The sequence below is a fragment of the Eretmochelys imbricata genome, chromosome 11 (genome assembly GCF_965152235.1).
Source record: "Eretmochelys imbricata isolate rEreImb1 chromosome 11, rEreImb1.hap1, whole genome shotgun sequence".
Taxonomy (NCBI): Eukaryota; Metazoa; Chordata; order Testudines; family Cheloniidae; genus Eretmochelys; species Eretmochelys imbricata.
In genome coordinates this window covers 12,668,596-12,688,872 of record NC_135582.1, presented here as the reverse complement: position 1 = coordinate 12,688,872, position 20,277 = coordinate 12,668,596, and the positions used below count along the sequence as shown (strand labels likewise).

The 20,277-nt window shown below is 42.5% G+C and overlaps 1 protein-coding gene across 1 annotated transcript in view; it reads right to left on the bottom strand.

Moving 5' to 3' along the window:
- Nucleotides 1–6,021: 6,021 nt before the first annotated feature.
- LOC144272063 (kalirin-like) overlaps nt 6,022–20,277 on the bottom strand; it is a 116,968-nt gene continuing 102,712 nt past the window's right edge. The window contains exons 22-26 of the mRNA XM_077829859.1: nt 14,634–14,798; nt 12,570–12,648; nt 11,105–11,305; nt 9,902–10,040; nt 6,022–7,441 (exon numbers count right to left, since the gene is read on the bottom strand). Coding sequence (XP_077685985.1) covers nt 6,896–7,441; nt 9,902–10,040; nt 11,105–11,305; nt 12,570–12,648; nt 14,634–14,798 — 1,130 coding nt within the window. The 3' untranslated portion in view covers nt 6,022–6,895. The remainder of the gene's footprint in view (nt 7,442–9,901; nt 10,041–11,104; nt 11,306–12,569; nt 12,649–14,633; nt 14,799–20,277) is intronic.

The window sequence follows — 20,277 nt, the reverse complement described above, 5'->3', positions numbered from 1 at the left end:
TAGTAGCTTCATATTAAAAGACCACAATTACAGCAAATATTCAGAATCCTGACAGTATGGTAACATTCATCAATATACAGATTCCAGAATAGGAATTCATCACTTGATGGCAGTGTGCAATCAGCCTTGTAAAATAGGATTATATTTTGTTCCCCTCAGAAAAGCCCCATCTTCTGCTGGAACACAAAAGAATGAACTGAATAATAAATCTGAGTCCTGTGGGAGAGAAGAATCTGCCTCATAGTGAATGACTGGAAACAGAACCAACTGTGTGATTGTCAGTCAGACCTCTGTGTATGCACTAGTCGCTAAACTCGTCTCTGAAGATTGTATTGTATTTTAGATAATTTGCTTTTTATCTTCTACTTTGAAAGGCATTAACGTATGGTTATAGTCCCAAAGCATCCATACAAATAGCATTCTGGGGTTCCATATTTAGCCTCTTTTGATGGTTAGCATATCAAAGGCCAAATTATGCCCTCAATTACACCTGTGAAACCCTCTGACACCACAGGAAACTAAGCAGAATTTGGCCCCAAATTTACTTACTTGAAAAATGATGCTTGTTTCAACTGCCAGCACTTCAAAATAGACCTTTCCCAGACCTAAAGAAGACCTCTGCCTAAGCCTGACTCTTTCACCAACAGAAGTTGGTCCAATAAAAGCTCTTACACACCTTGTCTCTTAGCACTTCAAAATAGCATTCCTGCCAAAAGGATCAGTTATTCGAGAAAAAGAAGAGAAGGAACAAGACATGGAGGTGACAGAGTGGGGGGTGGGATGTGGAAAGCTTTGATTATTTTACATAAGAACAGCCATACTGGATCAGACCAATGGTCTATCTGGCCCAGTATCCTGTCTTCCGACGGTGGCAGTGTTGGATGCTTCAGCAGCAGTGAAAAGAACAGGGATATTTATCAAGTGATCCATCCCCTGTCATCCACTCCCAGCTTCTAACAGTCAAGAGGTTTAGAGACACCCAGAGCATGGTGTTATGTCCCTGACTATCTTCGCAAATAGCCATTGATGGGCCTAACCTCTATGAATTTATCTAATTCTTTTTTGAAACCAATTATACTTTTGAGCTTCACAACATCCCCAGGTTGACCGCACTGTGTGAAGAAGTTCTTCCTTTCGTTCATTTTAAACCTGCTGCCTATTAATTACATTGGATGACCCCTGGTTCATGTGTTATGTGAAGTGGTAAATAGCACTTCCTTATTTACTTTCTCCTCACCAGTCATGATTGTATAGACCTCTATCATATCTCCCCTTAGTCGTCTCTTTTCCATGCTGAACAGTCTCAGTCTTTAATCTCTCCTCAGATGAAGCTGTTCCGTAGCCCTCAGTTTTTGTTGCCCTTCTCTGTACTTTTCCCAGTCCTAATATATCTTTTTTGAGATGGGACAACCAGAACTGTACACAGTATTCAAGGTGTGGGCATACCATGGATTTATAGAGAGGCAACATGGTATCTTCTGTCTTATTGTCTATCCCTTTCCTAATGGTTCCTAACATGGTTAGCTTTTTTTTGACTGCCACTGCACATTGACCAGATGTTTTTGGAGAACTATCCAGCATGATTCCAAGTTCTCTTTCTTGAGAGGTAACAGCTAATTTAGATGCCGTCATTTTGTAAATATAGGTGGGTCTTATGTTTTCCAATATGCTTTACTTTGCACTTAGCAATATTGAATTTCATCTACCATTTTGTTGCAGTGTCATGCACTTTTGTGAGATCCCTTTGTAATTCTTCACAATCTGCTTTGGACTTAACTATCTTGAGTAATTTTGTATCTTCTACAAACTTTGCCACCTCACTGTTTACCCCATTTCCAGATCACTTATGAATATGTTGAACAGCACTGGTCCTAGTACAGATCTTTGGGTGACCCAGAAACTTACCTCTCTCCACTGTGAAACTGACCATTTTCCCCTACCTTTTGTTTCCTATCTTAACTAGTTAACTGGTCCTGTGCATGGAATTAGAAGCATTTCAGAGACTGCCACCATGGAGGTCCTGGACAGTAATCTCTTTTCTAGCAGCCTAATTTGGTCTCTAGGACATCTCTCCTATGTTTCCCTACATCATTAGTACCTTCATGTACCACATCAACCAGTTTCTCCCCCACACTGCACCCATCTGTCAATGTGTCCTCAGTGCAAGAGGATACCATGACATCATCTGGAAAGAGGGTCCCAACTATGGGATTGTTTTCTCATCAACACCACAGAATCTGTCAGATAGGGGGTGGGACTGCTTTAGTCAGTCTTGGTCTGTGTACCTCTCTTTCTCCGTTAGCTCCTCCAGATCAGCCACCCGGGTCTAAAGAATTTGTACTCTGTCCCTGAGGGCCACGAGTTACTGTTTAAGTTACCGGTATTGAAAAACCTTGACTGGGTGCCAGTCGTCTTCTTTGCCTATTCGCTCCCTTCTTGTAAGCGGCCAGAGTGTTTCAGTGTCAAAAGCATGCCTGCTCACAAGAACAGAGACAGAGCTAGATGGATACACACACACACACACACACACGCTGCTGCACTGTGATTTTTCGGTTAATGCAGCATCTTAGGTTTGCTCTTGGTGGGTCACGATCTAAGCAGCAGCCCTTTCTTTAGGATTTTCAATATTGCGTAGACACAAAGAATTAGTAAGGTATTACAAAGTACATGTGACCTGACCACTTCAAGCAGAGCCTCCAGACCTCTGTGCAACTAGAAATTCAACTTTCTCCACTTAATATCCATTTGCCATGTGGCCGTTTACAATTCTATTGTCAGAATTCAGTAAATACATACAGGATGGTATCGTACATGTTGGTGTTTCATTAACTTCATTGCTGCTACCTTTCATTATGCCACACTGATGGTTAAAATTTCACAGTACAGGTTCGTCTTCTGGTTTCAAACCTCTTAACTGCCTATCTGTACCTCATGAAAAACAATGAGCTCTTCACTGTTTGTTATAGGCAATACTTAATATGCAAGCTCTCCAACGGCGTACCACAGCGGATGTTGCGGTTCTGGAACCACTAGTCCACTTTGAGGATCCACTTTTCCTATTTGCTGAAGTTCAAGGACTCCTTTGGGCAGAGTTATACTTTTCAGGTTCTTCTGCATCTGCAGTGGAGAGGTCAAGATTTGGCCATAAATTGTTTCAGTGGGAGCAAGATCAGACATAATTCCTTAGTGTTTAATGTAAACTAGCACTTACAGTGCAATTCGGCATTTCTTATTTAGGGAAAACACCTATTAAAATCAGTGGGAGTTTTATTTGTGTGAGGAATGCAAGATCAGGCTCATAACATTTGTAGATAACCTTGTGATTAAAAGGTTCAAGGATTTTTGAGCTAACTAAAAAAGCAGTGCATGGGAAATGGAATTGTCTAATGAGAAAGAGGCAAAAGCAAAAAGGAAACCCCCTGCATAAAAATCTAAAGGTTTCAAGTTTAGCATTTTCCAATCTCTCGTCTAAAAGGCACCTCACTTTTTAAAGATGTTTTTTGAGCTACAGGGCCTAACCTATCTCCCAGTCTTTCATCCTTCCTTTTTCTATCATTTTATGGCAGCAAGAGGCCCTAAACATTCTGGCTGTCATTCCAATCTCTTTTCCCACAAGCCTCAAAGCTGCAAGTGCATTTACTCTGTGTGGCAATTTGAGACTTGAATGCAGATTGCAAGAAAATAAAACAAGAACGGACTCCATACTGAGCAAGATCCATGTGACTTTTTTTGTACTAATGCCCAGGAGAAAGTTTGTGGCTTACAAAGTACACAGATTTTAGAAAAGTTGTTGGGATTTTTAACTGAACTCCCATAAACATAAGAACGGCCATACTGGTTCAGACTAAAGGTCCATCTAGCCCAGGTCCTGTCTTCCGACAGTGGCCAATGCCAGGTGCCCCAGAGGGAATGAACAGAACAGGGAATCATCAAGTGATCTATCCCCTGTTGCCCATTCCCAGCTTTTGACAAACAGAGGCTAGGGACACCATCCCTGCCCATCCTGGCTAATAGCCATTGATAGACCTATCCTCCATTAATTTATCTAGTTCTTTTTTGAACCCTTTTATAGTCTTGGCCTTCACAACATCCTCTGGCAAGGAGTTCCACAGGTTGGCTGTGCATTGTGTGAAAAAAATACTTAGTTTGTTTTAAACTTGCTGCCTATTAATTTCATTTGGTGGCCCCTAGTTCATGTGTTATGAGAAGGAGTAACTAGCACTTCCTTATTTTCTTTCTCCACACCAGTCATGATTTTATAGCCCTCTATAGGTCCCCTTAGTAGTCTCCTTTGCAAGATGGAAAGTCCCAGTCTTATTAATCTCTCCTCCTATGGAAGCTGTTCCATACTCCTAACAATTTTTGTTGCCCTTTTCTAAACCTTTTCCAATATATCTTTGAGATGGGGCAGCCACATCTGCAACTAATATTCAAGATGTGGGTGTACCATGGATTTATATAGAGGCAATATGATACTTAAGGGCAGCACAATCAAAGCAGATAAGTGAAATGTCCCCAAGAGCCAACTTTTACAAGTAGGGAGAAGGGAAGTATGAATAGTCCTGCAGTGAGAAAGTACCTGAGTGCCGCACTCATGTAGGAAACCCATCGGTGGCTGTAGTCTGGAGGAGCTTCTGCTGCCAATGCTAACGCCATGTTGCAGTCTTGCTGAGGAGGTGATTCTATTCTCTGATTTGTGGGAGGTGCCGCTGATTTGCTTAGAAAAGTGGAATGGATTCCAGATGATCCATAATATCCAGCCCTTGACAAGCCTTTCCCTTCCAAGTCCTCCAGATGGACTCCTGCCTCCCCTCCACTTCGGAGTGCTTGGCTCTCCCTCCTCACTGATAGTGCCTGTTACGCTGCCTCTGACCCTCCCCGTTACAGTGTCTCTCTTCTCCGACTGCAGGTCCCAGATCCCCAGAACCCATTCTTTTATCTAAGTTACACAGGGCTGAGCATCTCTGAATGTGCTCTTGCTGGCTTCTGTGTCCACTAGCAAAATATACTGCCCCACCTGAAGGGCAGAGGAGGCCCTACCTTCACTTCAGTCAATGTGATTTCATTGTGTAGGGCAAGCATATTGCTGGGATCCCACAGAAAGGTAGAGGGCTCCTGCATGCTATGAATTTGGGCTTTGAAGGGGGTCAAAGACAGAAGCCCTGAGGCTATCGTAGTTCTTGTGGAGTGACTACATCACTTGGCGGTGGAGAGAATTCCTCTCTGCCCACCAACCAACTCCTGGGGATATTCCCGGGACACAGCCTAGTCACTTGGACTGTGCTCTGGATTTTGCTACTGCCCCTAAGTGATTTCTCTAGATAGACTAGATAGCACAGGTTATTGGATCAAGCCCTTTGCCTCGAGAAATCCCAACGCCATGAATGAAGGGTTTACTATTATCTGGCTTGGTAACATCAGTGGTATTGCCTACTCCAGGCATGCAGATAGTTCTCAGCACTGACAGAACTTACCCACGAACCTGGACAGAATATACTGCATTGCTGATTATCAGATCCACCCCCCCCACCACACGGCTGGCCTTACAATTTGTAGGGTCCACAAGCTATTGGAGCAGGAGGAGGAAAAACACTAGGCAGTGAGTTGCCTCTTCCCCTTTTTAGCCGCAGGACCGGAAGAAGATTTGGCCAGCCAATGAATTGCCTAGGACATAAAAATAACCTCATGGATGCTTTGGTAGTGGAGGCCTTGAAGTGCCTGGAGCGAGATTTATGAATCTGGAAGTGTAATAAGCAACCAATTTTAAACACTGAAAACCATTTTGAAGCTGTAAACACAAAGATGAACCCACTATTCTTTCTGCACTTTGACCAGCTTTGGATGGACTTTGGGCCGAGCAATTTCAGAGCTAGAAATGGAACAGGATCCTTTTATATATATTATACCCACACACACCCACACCCACACACCCACCCCCCATATGTAAATTGAACAACCTGATAGAAAAAAAATCATCTAATTTACAGATACGGCAAAAATCAGACATAGCCTTTTCTCAGTGCACAGGTTTTGGAAAAGATTTCTGTACAATGTTTATAAAATGTTTTAAAAAACCATCAGCGTCTCATTGTGCTTAGTCAAAACAGCTTTCTGGCGCAGTGAATTCACTGCCTTAACCGAAGCTCTAAAAGTTACTGCATGGTGGTTTGATATAGCAGAAAGCTCTGGAATCCCACTAGTATTCTCATCTGGAGAGGTATGCGTGAGCAATAACATGTAACGACAGCATGTCTGAAATCACATTGTATTTAAATCAGTTAACCACAAAAGCTGATATTACAATGAATAGGGCCTGATCCTGCATGCCCTCTGCAGGCTGAGTCCCCACTGATGTCAATGGGAGTCATGTGTATTAAGGGCTTGCAAAGTCCGGCCTGTAACTGGCACTTGGCTAGCAATGATTTCAGCAAAATCTGAATCCAACACAGTTTTGCAGTAAATGCCGACTGCCTAGGGTCAACCTAGTTTTACTCCACCAATCACTACTCTCTTCCAAATCAGTCTGGCAAGATCGTGAGGCTGTCTTATAAGGCTGCCTTTCAGAAAAAACAAGGCAACATTATTTTGGCTCCCATTTTAAACACCCTGTTTATATTATGGACATTATAACCAGAAGATTGCTTGCTTTCCAAGAACAGCCTTGTCAAGAGGGTGTGTATGCAGACTTAACAGCACCTACAGTAACTTTGGTTCTGAGTAACTGGACAGATACTGCAACCACTAGCATGAGTTACATCCCTCAGTTTGGGAAACCACATGAAATGTATGTAATACTTAATACAGAATTATATACAGACAGATTCTGCCTTGTGTCTGTTTATACTGTATGCCTTGCCTCAGGCCCAGCTGTGTAGTATCACAGGACTACACTGCATCACGTTCCCGGGTTCATCCTGCTCATTATGAAGCTCTTAACATTGGGAACTGGATGCACATCATACTGGTGTCTGCGGCGCTCAATGAAGCAAGCCAGACGGGAGGTATCCAGTGGGATTTTGGAATAGCTGCCATTGTGAGGCTGCAGCCAAGGATGCTGTAAACAAGTGGCTGCTGTTGGCCTCCTCCTGAAGTCTTCCTGGAGGATAACATTGATGAAGTCTCTGGCTGCATGACTCACATCACAGAAATACTCATGAGGGAAGCTGAAATCCACTCTGCACACGTTTATACATGTCTCCTCTTTGCTTTCATCCAGGAATGGAGAGACACCACTTAACATGACGTAGGTGAGGACCCCAATGCTCCAGATGTCCGTGCCCAGTGAGACAGGGGCACCTTGGATAACTTCAGGAGCTGCAAACTCAGGGTTTCCAAGCAGCTGATGAACATGGTAATGACCCGTGATCTGAACTGCATCTTCCAAGTCTATAAGCTTGACACGAGGCACTGGGATCCTTAAGTCAATGAGCAGATTTTCTGGCTGTTGAAATTTTAAAACAGACTAAATTGTAGGATTGTTTTGTAAATTAAATTTGTGGCTTTCATTTTAAGAGAAGTCAATATCAGTGGTTCTCAACCTGAGGCCCAGGGCTCCCTGGGGGGCTGTGAGCAGGTTTCAGGGGGTCCACTAAGCAGGGCCAGTGTTAGACTTGCTGGGGCCCAGGGCAGAAAGCTGCATAGGCCCCTGCATGGAGCTGAAACTTGGGGTCCTGAGACCCGCCACCTGGGGCTGAAGTAGAATTCTGAGCAACTTAGCTTCACGGTGCCCCGTGGCATGGAGCCCTGGGCAACTGCCCAGCTTGCTAACCCATAACACCGGCCGTGGCTTTTATATGCAGAAAAATAGTTATTGTGGCACAGGTGGGCCGTGGAGTTTTTATAGCATGTTTGGGGGGGGCGGGGGGCCTCAGAAAGAAAAAGGTTGAGAACCCCTGGTCTACACCAATATTGAGCTTTGCTTTTCATGTGTAGTAGCTCATCAAGACTTATACTGAATCAGAGATGTGAAATACCAACCAGGACACTGAATGCCTGGGAACAAATTCAGCTCCCATTTAAACAGCTGTTAAGGCAGAACACCACCTTTAGCATCAATGGAGTTATTCGGGTTTTACACCAGTGTAATGGAGCAGGACTTGACTCTTGGTTTCTAGGAGATACGTTTATTTTTCCCAAATTAATCTTCCTAGAGCAATTATATATGGATATAACTATTTGTCTTCCAAACAAGAGTATAGGAGTTTTTTGTGGTTTCTTCCTACTCACAGCTATTTCATCATTTCTTATGGCTCTCTCCCTCTGGCTGTCTCCCTCCTTTTGCACTTTCCCCAGGAGTTTTCATTTGAACCGTGGATTCAGCTCTCATCTAGCTTGTGATAACTTTCAAATTTATTTCTTCACCATCATCTACTCATACCTCTCTGCTGGTCTCTGTCTCCTCATCCTCATGCAGTTCTTACTGCTACCTCAAGCTCAACATGTCTAAAATTAAACAAATCATAGAGCTTTCCAAACACTCTTCTCTCTCCCCGTTCTCAAATCATTGTTGGCAACACCAGCATCCCTTCCTTTACCCAGTTTTATAAGTGCATGACTCAGTCTACGGACTACTGTGACTTCTGCCCCTCTTGCTTCTCACTTACCAGCACAGTTTTGTTCCCGTCAATGCATCTCTGAATGACTCAAGTGATGGGGACTCCCACCACTTGCTTTGGGAAGCTACCCTATGGTCTAACAAAGTTGCTAATTTAGGATTCAGTGTAATTTCTAAGTAATTTGCAGGAACATCTATAGACTTCCTGAAAGCTCCTATGGGTCCAGCAAAGAACATAAAAATACATATTGAAAAGCATTTTGAGTAGCTTCGCCAATTGGGACTTAACCTTTTTATATGTTATTTTGGAAAAAAGATTTGGTCATGGGCAATGGAAGAACCAAAGCACCACCTGCAAGGACACATTTCTGGTCTGATGATTCCAGGAGACTCCTCCACTGAGCTGAGTCTATTACTAGGGATTGAGTCACTAAGTGGAAAGGGAATTCATATAAGAGGGCAGGTTGGTGCCTTAGTGTCTATTTTTGATTGCCATTTAAGTCTGCACCTGCACTTTGTATAAAAATAAATCAATCCCAAAACAACCAATACAACCTTAACTGCTACCCAGGGCAGCTTGAGCCAAGGTTTGTGTCAACCCCCAATGAAATTCTAGTGACTGTATTCTGTGCTAGTTACAATCAGTCAAAAGAATTGGAATGCCAATAAGTAAAACATTACAATAATGAATTCAGGACATTATCTGTCAGACTCTGACAGCAGAGCTGCCTCCTGCCAGGTGTGTTAACAAAACAAGGTTTGATTCATGTTAATGACACTATGGACTTTTGAGCCTCCCTAATTCTCCAAAATGCAGTTGGGAAAATCCTTTTTCCCCTCTGATGAAGTCACTCCCCTCCTTGAATCTCTCCGCGGGGCTCCTGTCCCATCCCATTCAAGTTTAAGCTCCTTGTCCTCACCTTCAAGGCTTTGCACTACTATACTCTTGTCTGCCTCTCTGCTCTTTTCTTTTCATAGTCCCTACTTTGCTCCTCTTGCCCAACTTCTCCCTTTGCATCCTTCTCCTACTCTTCTCTTTTTCGCAAGAGCAACTTTTCTCATGTGCCAGGCATCCACTCTCCTAACCAAATCCCTCCTTAAAACATGGCTCTTCCACAAAGCCCAGCAGTATAAACCCATGAAATAGGGAAGGGATGTCTTACATATTAAAAGGAAGAAAGAAATCCTGCACCACCCGTGTGATCAGCCTGTCTGCTGGCCGCCTGGCGCTTTTTTGATCTGAGCTGTCTATTTAGACTGTAAACTCATTAGGTCACACACTGTGTCTCCTAAGCATTCTGGGGCGGTGCTTGACCAATGAACAGCTTCATCCTCTTTTCTTCCTACCTTTATATCTAAATGAGCCACTCTGCAATTGTGAAGATATTGTAAGGCTTCCATTGTGTCTCTTATGTAGAAAGCTACTTTTTCCTCCATCAGTTCATCATGATTCATCAGATAATCCAAGAGACGGCCATCATCCATACTAAAAACAAATAAAAAACCCAGCTTGAAAAAAAAATCACCACATGAAACCTCCAGGAACGGCTAATATTAGAAAATATAACTGCAAATGACCTAAAAATGGAGGAAACTAAAATGTAAGGCTCAGCATGTAGCTAATGATCGCTAAAGACACTGGCAGGCCATGAAAGCAGTAGCATGATTATTTCTCAACCATTAATTTATCAACGGTCTTTGAAAAATCTAAAGCAGCCTCAAGATATCGTAATTTGCTCAAAAACTGATTCAACATATGGTGGCAATTTCTCTGAAAGCAAATACATGTATTTACTGGGATTGGTCTATTTATCTGTAGAGCTGATGGATAAAGCTGTAAAAAAACCCAAAATTTTCAAATGAAAATATTTTCCTTTTGAAAATGCACACACTGAAAGATGTCCACCCAGGTCTATTTAACTGTGTAAATATATATACACATAGCCCACATGTATTTCATGGGACAGTCTCTATCTCAGTAGCATTTTACAATAATAATATCAAGCTCTTTTAAACATTAGATTTCAAAGCAGGCCACTGTTATTATCCCCATTTGACAGCTGGGGAAACTGAGGCACAGGGAGGACAGTGACTTCCCCAAGGTAATCCTGCAGGTTAGTGGCAGAGCCAGGACTAGAACTCAGGAGTCTTAAACCATTGCTCTGTCCACTAAGCCACCTTGTCTCCAAAAACCTTTTCTTTACAGAGCAAGGGCACTTGCCTATGTTTTATAGTGACAAATGCAGTGCAGCATTTGGGTGAGATTTGACTGATATATATTTGAACACAATTATTAAAAAATGGACAGAGTGTGCCAAATTAATCTCTGATGTATTCCCACTGCCTTCAGTGGAGTAACATCAAACATGAACTTGTCCCAATGATTCTTAGTTTCCTTTAATCCATAGATGAGACAGTAGAAGACCAGTGTGTAACGGGTGCTGTACTTGGAACTATAATCTAAAAAAAAAGGGGCAGCGGGTGAAATCCTAGGCTCACTGAAGTCAATGGGACAGCCTCACTTAAATCCTGATCCTGCCAGGTACTTACAGCTCTAAAACTAAGATATAGGACGTGGGCGACTCATAGGTATCGTGGATCGTTATGTACTGAGGATGCTGCAAATGCTGTAACAAAGCTGCTTCGTGTGCTGCCTGCTCTTTCTTTTTCATTTTTTTACTAATGAATTTCACGGCGACATCCTTCCTGGTGGCTTTGTGAATACATTTCTTTACTATGGAGAATCGACCCCTGGAAGACATGACAATGAAGACGATCCATGAATAAATCATGTCTGTTTTTTCAGTGCAATAACAGTGATTTTCAAAGTGTTATTGGATTCAGCGCATTAATATTTTACAAGGAATCAGATAGGTCTAGTTATTCATAATATTTCCCTACAAAGAACCTATGTTCCCTATCCTGGGAGTTGAGATTTTTTGGGATGAGCAAAAGGTGTCATTTCTCTTTGTACAGTCATTGTGCTGTTGTCTAATAATCTCCCGCATGTTCAATTTGCAGCTGCTACTTTTTCTTTTAAATAAGCACAAAAAATTTTCTTAATAAAAACTACAATTCTCAGGAAGCCAAAAGAGCCCCCTCCCCATTAATTAACAATAATTAATCATTTCACCTAGTCATTTCAGATAAGATAAAGTGATTATGAGGGACAAGCAGCAGTAAATCACTTATACAGGGCAGGTGAGACTTGTCCAAAGCTGTCCACAATTGTTCCGCAGTGGAGGAACAAAGTGAAATACTCCTGTCTTGTAACTAGTAAAGTAGTTAAAGAATCCATATACTGAACAGACAGATACTAGATTAATTGTACATCGCCCTACAGAGCCACCATAGAACCATAACCCATTAGCCCCAGAAACTCTGGCTTCCACCTCTTGACCTAAAGCAGCTCTCTTAGACTGCCCTAGTAGTAGATCCCTTATCTTTATATATTGGCCAACCCCTAGAGGGTGACCTCACACAAAGTATTCTACATTACCCATTTGGGCTCCAGTTCAACAGATCATCTCTATTCAGCAAAGCACTTGCATGCATGATTAACTTTAATCATGCACTTAAATACTTTGTTGGATAGTGATGGACTTAAGCAGACGCTTAAGCACTTTGCTGAACTAGGGCGCTGAGAAATAAGTATATCAAGATTGGCTGGATTATCAGGATATCAAAAGCCCAGGTCAAACTAGAGAAATGAGAGCAGATGCTAGCAAAAACTTCCAATGACAGATACAGATTTCCACAACTAATAGGTTAGGAGTTCACATTCAGCCATTCATTTCTGAATTACACTCCTCAGACTACATTCTAAACTCTGTCTTGAAAGTGACATATTTTGTACTGATTTTATTGCACAACACCATGAAAAAAATGGCATTTTTGAAAAGGCAAGAAGGAGATGCTGCATTTACTTGGTAGCTATAAAAAGAACCCTAAACATTCTCCTGATGGGAAAGCTTCACCTGGTTGTTTTTGTGTTCTATTACAATGCTAATATTACCTCCCAATCTCATGTAATTCCATATAAGCAAAGTCAAAGTTTTCTTTCCATGAAACAGTGGCACCATCAGCGGCAGCATCTTTGGGGAAAAACATTCAAGAAAGATCCAGGTTAAGAAAAGTTTCCTAGGTAACATAAAACATGTTTGATTGATCATATAGCATGAAAAATTTTAAGTGTCTTAAAAGAAAAACTAACAATTAAAAGTCCGTTTCCATATCTCTTCCCTAGGCAAAACTGCCATGGGGAGATTCTGCACTGTGCCTCTAAAAGGTGCATCCCAGGAGAAGAGGAAGTTACGGTGACTTGAAGTTACCTTTGTGCTGGGCTGCTCCAGTGGCTGCAGGAGTCTTCACTATAACAAAGACAACCTGCGGGGCCGAAGTTATAGTTGCCTCTCTGGGCACAACTACACTGCAGCTGGGAATGAGCCACCCAGCCCCTGTAGACAGATTCACACTAATGGGGTTTGAACTAGTGCACTAAAAATAGCAGCGCAGATGTTGCAGGTTGGGCTGGAGTGCAGGCTATCACGGCATGGAGAACATAAGAATGGCCATACTAGGTCAGACCAATGGTCCACCTAGCCCAGTATCTTGTCTTCCAACCGTAGCCAATGCCAGGTGCCCAGAGGGAATGAACAGAACAGGTAATCATCAAGTGATCCATCTCATTGCCCATTCCCAGCTTCTGGCAAACAGGCTTTGGACACCATCCTTGCCCATCCTGGCTAATAGCTATGGGTGGACCTATCCTTCATGAACTTCTCTAGTTCTTTTTGAACCTGTTATAGTCTTGGCCTTCACAACATCCTCTGGCAAGGAGTTCCACAGGTTGTGCAAAGAAATACTTATTTTTGTTTGGTTTAAACCTGCTGCCTATTCATTTCATTTGGTGACCCCTAGTTCTTGTGTTATGAGAAGGAGTAAATAGCACTTTCCCCCCTTATTTACTTTCCCCACACCAGTCATGATTTTATGGACTACTATCATATCCCTGCTTAGTCTTCTCTTTTCCAAGCTGAAAAGTCCAAGTCTTATTAATCTCTCCTCATATGGCAGCCGTTCCATAACTTAATAATTTTTGTTGCCCTTTTCTGTACCTTCTCCAATTCCAATACATCTTTTTGAGATGGAGTGACTGCATTTGCACACAGTATTCAGTATTCTATTATTTCTTACAATATAAAACAAAATTATTTATATTACAGTTAGTGCCTAGACCCACCAACCAAGACCAGAGCTCCATGATGCTAGGCATTGCACGTAGTAAGAGTCAGACCTTGCTCCAAAGAGTTTATGGTCTAGATAGGCAAGGCAGAGTCGGGGAGATGGAAAGTATTATCCCTATTTTACAGATGGGAACTGAGGCACTGTGGATCAAGTGACTTGTCCAAGGTCACACAGGACCTTGACCGCAAGTCCATCCTCCCTCTCCATTTATGACTTGATGAAATACATTCATAGGTTTTAAACCAAGAGAACCTCAGTTTCCTTATCTGTAAAATGAGGTTAGTAATCCTGCCTTATTCACATCTCAAAGGTGTGAGGAGGATTAATATTTGTAAACGGATTTGAAAGCCTCAGATGAAATGCCTTACAGGAGTGAAGAGGATTATTGGCTGGGTCTTCATTTAACTTGATTATATTTCTCAAAATGGCCTACTTTCCAGACAAAGCCGGTGGCATGTGGGGGTGGGGAGGGCAAGAGAGGAATTGGGCATACATTCCCTGGCATTGGGGGATATGGAGGAATCCTGTTATGGTGGGGTGGAGGAATGGCAAGATTTCTGGGATCCATCAGATACTCAGTTATTCAAATGCCTTTTCTTTTTAGAGAGAAAGGAGTTGTGTTGATGCTAGGACTTGGTGAAGCTAGTAACATTTAGGACTACTCTGAGGAAGTATCTAGCTCTCTCTGATATTCATCACCTTATTCATCACCTGAATCTCAGCTCTGGAAGGGAAATTTAATGTTGACCAATCAAAGAACAATTCTCCTTTCAAGCACTACATTCTCCTTCTCATCCATCAGCTGGCCTTTTCCTTTTCACAAAGTACTCACCATACTCAGGGAGACTCACAAACTCCGATGGCTCACTAGGTAAACTAATTCCCCAGGGATTGCTGGCGCTGACTCTGAACTGATATCGACAGCCTGGAGTGAGATCTTCAATGACGAGATAGGTATCCAAAGTGGAGGCTACTGACTGCTGCCAGACCTGGGATCCTGAATTTTATGGAGAGAAAGAGCTAGCTGAAGAAAATACAGTTTGATTTAGCTCAGAAGTAGAATGCCAGTTCTTAAAGCTACCTAGCACTATTAGCCACCACCGTTTACAGGTTATATAGCAGAATGACAAGGCCAATTCATAAAGAAATCAGTGTGTGAATGAAGCATACTCAGTAAGAATTCTCTCTCTCACACCCATATATATGTCACATGAGGCTGCATATATTGTAGCAGCTAAAATCCATGGGCTTTTTTAAAAGGTAGAAATAAAAAAGCCTCTATTATTATGTAGTTAATTTTGACCACTGACCTGAAAACACACAGAATTGTTTGCAATGATACATTCTTGAGTGATTTGCTCAAGATTAGTTTTGATGGGCCTAATGCTCTACTCCAATACGCTGGTTTTGAGCTGCTTTAATTTCATTAAAAAGAAAAGGAGTACTTGTGGCACCTTGGAGACTAACCAATTTGAGCATAAGCTTTCGTGAGCTACAGCTCACTTCATCAGATGCATCCAGTGGAAAATACAGTGAGGAGATTTATATACACACAGAACATGAAAAAATGGGTGTTATCATACACACTGTAAGGGTATGTCTACACTACGAAATTAGGTTGAATTTATAGAAGTCTGTTTTTTAGAAATCGTTTTTATACATTCAAGTGTGTGTGTCCCCACAGAAAATGCTCTAAGTGCATTAACTCGGCGGAGTGCTTCCACAGTACCGAGGCAAGCATCGACTTCCGGAGTGTTGCACTGTGGGTAGCTATCCCACAGTTCCCGCAGTCTCCGGAAATGAGATTCAAAAGTTCGCGGTTCTTTTCCTGTCTACCTGGCCAGTGCATCTGAGTTGAGAGTGCTGTCCAGAGCGGTCACAATGGAGCACTCTGGGATAGCTCCCGGAGGCCAATACCATCGAATTTTGTCCACAGTCCCCCAAATTTGACCCGGCAAGGCCGATTTAAGCACTAATCCATTTGTCAGGGGTGGAGTAAGGAAATCGATTTTAAGAGCCCTTTAAGTCGAGAAAAAGGGCTTCATCATGTGGACAGGTGCACGTTTACATCGATTTAATGCTGCTAAATTCGACCTAAAGTCCTAGTGTAGACCAGGGCTAAGGAGAGTGATCACTTAAGATGAGTTATTACCAGCAGGAGAGTGGGGGGGGGGGGGGAGAAAACCTTTTGTAGTGATAATCAAGGTGGTTAATTTGCAAACTGGATACAATTAACTTAAGCTTGAATAGAGACTGGGAATGGATGTGTCATTACACAAAGTAAAACTATTCCGCCCCCCACACTGCTCTTAGAATATTCCTGTTAACTGCTGGAAATGGCCCACCTTGATCATCACTACAAAAGGTTCTCCCCCCCACTCTCCTGCTGGTAATAGCTCATCTTAAGCGATCACTCTCCTTGCAGTGTGTATGATAACACCTATTTTTTCATGTTCCGTGTGTATATAAATCTCCTCACTGTATTTTCCACTGAATGCATCCGATGAAGTGAGCTGTAGCTCACAAAAGCTTATGCTCAAATAAATTGGTTAGTCTGTAAGATTCCACTAGTACTCCTTTTTTTTTTGCGAATACAGACCAACACGGCTGCTACTCTGAAACTTTTCATTTCATTGTGTAGAGTGATCCAAGAGGTTCTAACTTGCATTAGGCATGTAGCCTCCCTTTGGAGTTATACTGGTGTCAAGGAGAATCAGGCCTCCCTTGTGATGGGGCTTCCACCACATCCCCCAGGAGACTATTCCATTGTTTAGTACATGGCAGTTTAGTACATGGTTTAGTAAACAATAGTGCATCCTAAACTTTTCTTCTCACAATGTCATCCAATTATTCTTTGCTAATATCTCCTCAGACTACCCTGGGACAATTTTTCTCCCTCCAAACACATCTTCTCTCTAGTTATTGTTTAACCAAGCTACCGCTATGTAATACATTTACTCTTTCCTTTAAGTCAATCCCTGAAACCTGTCATTTCTATTGTTCTCTGAACTCCCTTCAGTTTGCCAACATCTTTCTGGGCACAGCATTTGAGGTTCCCTCTCACAGGCTTATGTTGATGTGCCTGTGTACAATGTTTCAGTGAGTGTGAAATCAGGTAAAGAAATGGGACATTGACTTGATGATTTTCTCTCTTTGATTACGGTGAAATACAGTGGGAGAAATTCTATGATGCATTATTTACAATGGCAAGAGGGGACTAGGCCTTAGATAGGATTCTTTGAAGGACCTAGATGAAGAACAAGTTGTCAGGATTTTCAAAACATGTCTGTGGCATACATAATGAGATCTGCTAAATATGGAGCCTTCCAGGAATAAAATTCATGGACAACGAGACCAAAATACATCCCACGAAAAAATATCCAGACAGATCTGGAAATGACAGTGGAACAACTGGGTGAAATACCAAAGGAATCAGCAGAAAAGGAGATTCTGTACTGGAGATTTATTTAAAAGAGGGGCCTCTCGTTACCACAAATAACTGAGTCCCATTCAGTCTCTCCTCACCTGTGCAGATGCAGATTGGTTCAGTCATTTGCAACTGGGTCTTCTGTGAATGCCCGGAAACCCAGGGGACCCTTCACAGGAAGGGCTACAGGAATTGTTCATGGACCTTGGTGTCTTGTTTGAAAAACAATGGAAACCAGCACAAAGGATTTTGGGATGCACTGGAGAATTTTCGGATGTAATGTACCAAATGTGGGAAAAAAGAATGAAGACAACTGGACCAGTGGTAGTAATCACATCTGGGAAGGAGGCACAGGCAGCCACGTTACAGTCCAGATTCACTGAAGATGGCATGACTCCATATCACAAATCTTCAACCTCTGGGCCTGAAAAACAACCTGGGGTATGTTTTGATCTGGGGCACGTGAGCTGCATGACATCCATTAACATCCATGTAAGTCACAGTAGTATTGGGCATTCACGTGGCAAGAGAAGAGCAAGATGCACAGGCATGGAGTATTTTTATATAAATTAGAGTCAGGAGGCGGAATTTGTGTGTATAATACTTACTATTTAACCTTAACTTCTTACCATAAAGTATATGCTTTGCATAAAGTACATGAATGTGACTATCTGGGAGGTTCGCTTACAAGGCAGACACAGACAGGGAAGAGTCAGTGATCCTTGTGATCCTTACTGTGGATATGTTAAGCTGCCTGTGTTTTTGATCCAAATAATCAAAATACTCAAAACTACTGCTTTTTAAAATGTTTTGGATTACTGTTAATGCAAAGGCTATTGTTCTTTGTCAGATGTGCCAGTCAAATCGATGCGATGAGGGTTAAGGTAGATCATTCACTAAGTGACGGGATTTAGACGATTAAATTCAAAATTGCTTCTTACGTTTTTGTTGTAGAATGATGAAGGGAAAAAAAAACAAAACAAAAAACCAAAAAAAGAGGCCACATGCCTAAGGCAAGGCGTTCCACCCAGTGAACATTGCGCCTTTGTGGGCAGAAGGCAAACAGGAATGTGAATCATTTCATATTACCTTGGCATAATGTGTTGCTAGGCCCATAGGGATGGCAGTGCATTTATTTCTTCAGGGGGAAAGGAGTGTTGGAATGGAGAAAGGTGGTAGAATGCAGTGCTGGATAGAAGAAATACAGGAAGTGGGACGTTACTGGAATGCAGGAAATAAAATTATTTGGCTCAGAAACAGGCAGCTTAACGTACCCACAGTAAGAGCCCATCAGAAAAGCCTGTCTGATACAGTGACAGTATGATAAGACTTTGAATCAAGACTGGACACCTTTGCATTAGCCAAACCCAAGTTACTGGGCTCAATGCAGGAGTAGCTGGGAGAAATTTAATGGCCTATGACAGGTGTGGCCAAACTGGGGCTCACGAGCCAAATGTGGCTCTTTAAAGGGTCAGCTGGGGCTTGTGGAGCTCAGGGCTTCATCCCGCAGGGGGATGGGGAAGACCCAGTGCCCGGGTCTTCACCCCACAGTGGGACGAGCTGGCACTCGCAGCTTCAGCCCCGTAGCAGGGCACCATGGCTCAGGGCTTCAGCCCGGCTGGGGGATGAGTTGAAGCTCGGGGCTTCAGCCCTCTGGGGGGTGAGCTGGTGCTTTTGGCTTCAAGCCTGCAAGAGGGTGGCAAGGCTAGGCTTCAGTCCCATGGGAGGGGCACCGCTGCTGGGGGCTTCAGCCCTGCAGGTAGTGCCTAGGCTCTGGCTTCAGCAGCACATGCTCATTATAACAGGAAATTGCGTCACTGTGGCACCATGTAGACCTCATGTGCTGTGATCTCCTTGCATGCTGCACACTACAGACAATGTTTACTATTCATAAGTCGCAGCTGAACAGTTTTAGATAAAAGCATTAACCCTACATTAATTTCATGGATGACAGCGACATCTTCAAACTGTAAGAAACCAAGTATGAAGAAGAAAACCAAAGTTTTCAGCCAGAATGGGGGGAAGATTTTGCATTCACTAGGAAAGGTGACAAACCCCTGTGCCTTATCTGCAATGTATGCTCTCTCACGACAAACGTCACTATGAAACAACTCACAATAACGTTTCCTCTAAATACACTCCTGGATCAGAATTAAGGAAAAACAAGATAACCGCATTAAACACTGCAACAGTCAGCAGACACTACTTTTGGCATTCAGTAAGGTAGCTGACAACAACTGAAACTAATTTTGTTATGGCATGGAGCATCGCTTGTACGAAACATCCGTATTGTGATAGAGAATTTGTTAAGAAGAGTATAGCAGACGTTGTTGCAATTTTAAATTTAAGTAACACAAAACAAACAACTAATACACCAAATTCCAATTTTGTGCCACACTATGGTGAGGCGGATCTCCCAGATCGGTGCTGATGTTGCAAGCAAGATGCAAAATGATCTAAAGAATGCTCTAGCATTCAGCCTAGCTGTCGACAAATCCACAGATATTCAAGATAAACCACAACTAGCAATATTTGTTCACTATGTTTCCACGGATTTAATTGTGAAAGAAGAAGTGTTGGACTTAGTGGCGCTGAAAGAAACAGACGGCAGTGTTGACAAAAAATGCACTTGACAAAGCATTGACAAATGGCAATGCACTGCTGGATAAACTTGTCAGTGTTGCAACGGATGGAGCACCTGCAATGGTGGGGAAAAAAAAGTAGGTCTTATCAGACTTTTCAAAGCGACTAAGTTTCTGGAGTTTCTCCCTGTTCATTGCATCATCCATCACATCCCACAGGCAGATACTTCAAGTATGAAAATGTTATGAAAAACAGTCCTGGAAATTGTCAATTTCATCCACTCAAATGAGAAGACTCATCGGACAGTTCAAAGTGAAGCTTTCACTCTTCCCTTCAAAAATATTATGGAATGTACAGCACACAGCTATAAGCACAGGAATATTGTCATCGACCAGGTCCAGCTTCCCATATATGCAGCGCCAGTGGGCCTTTAAATGTCAAAAAGCACACTCAAGTCATTCTGCAC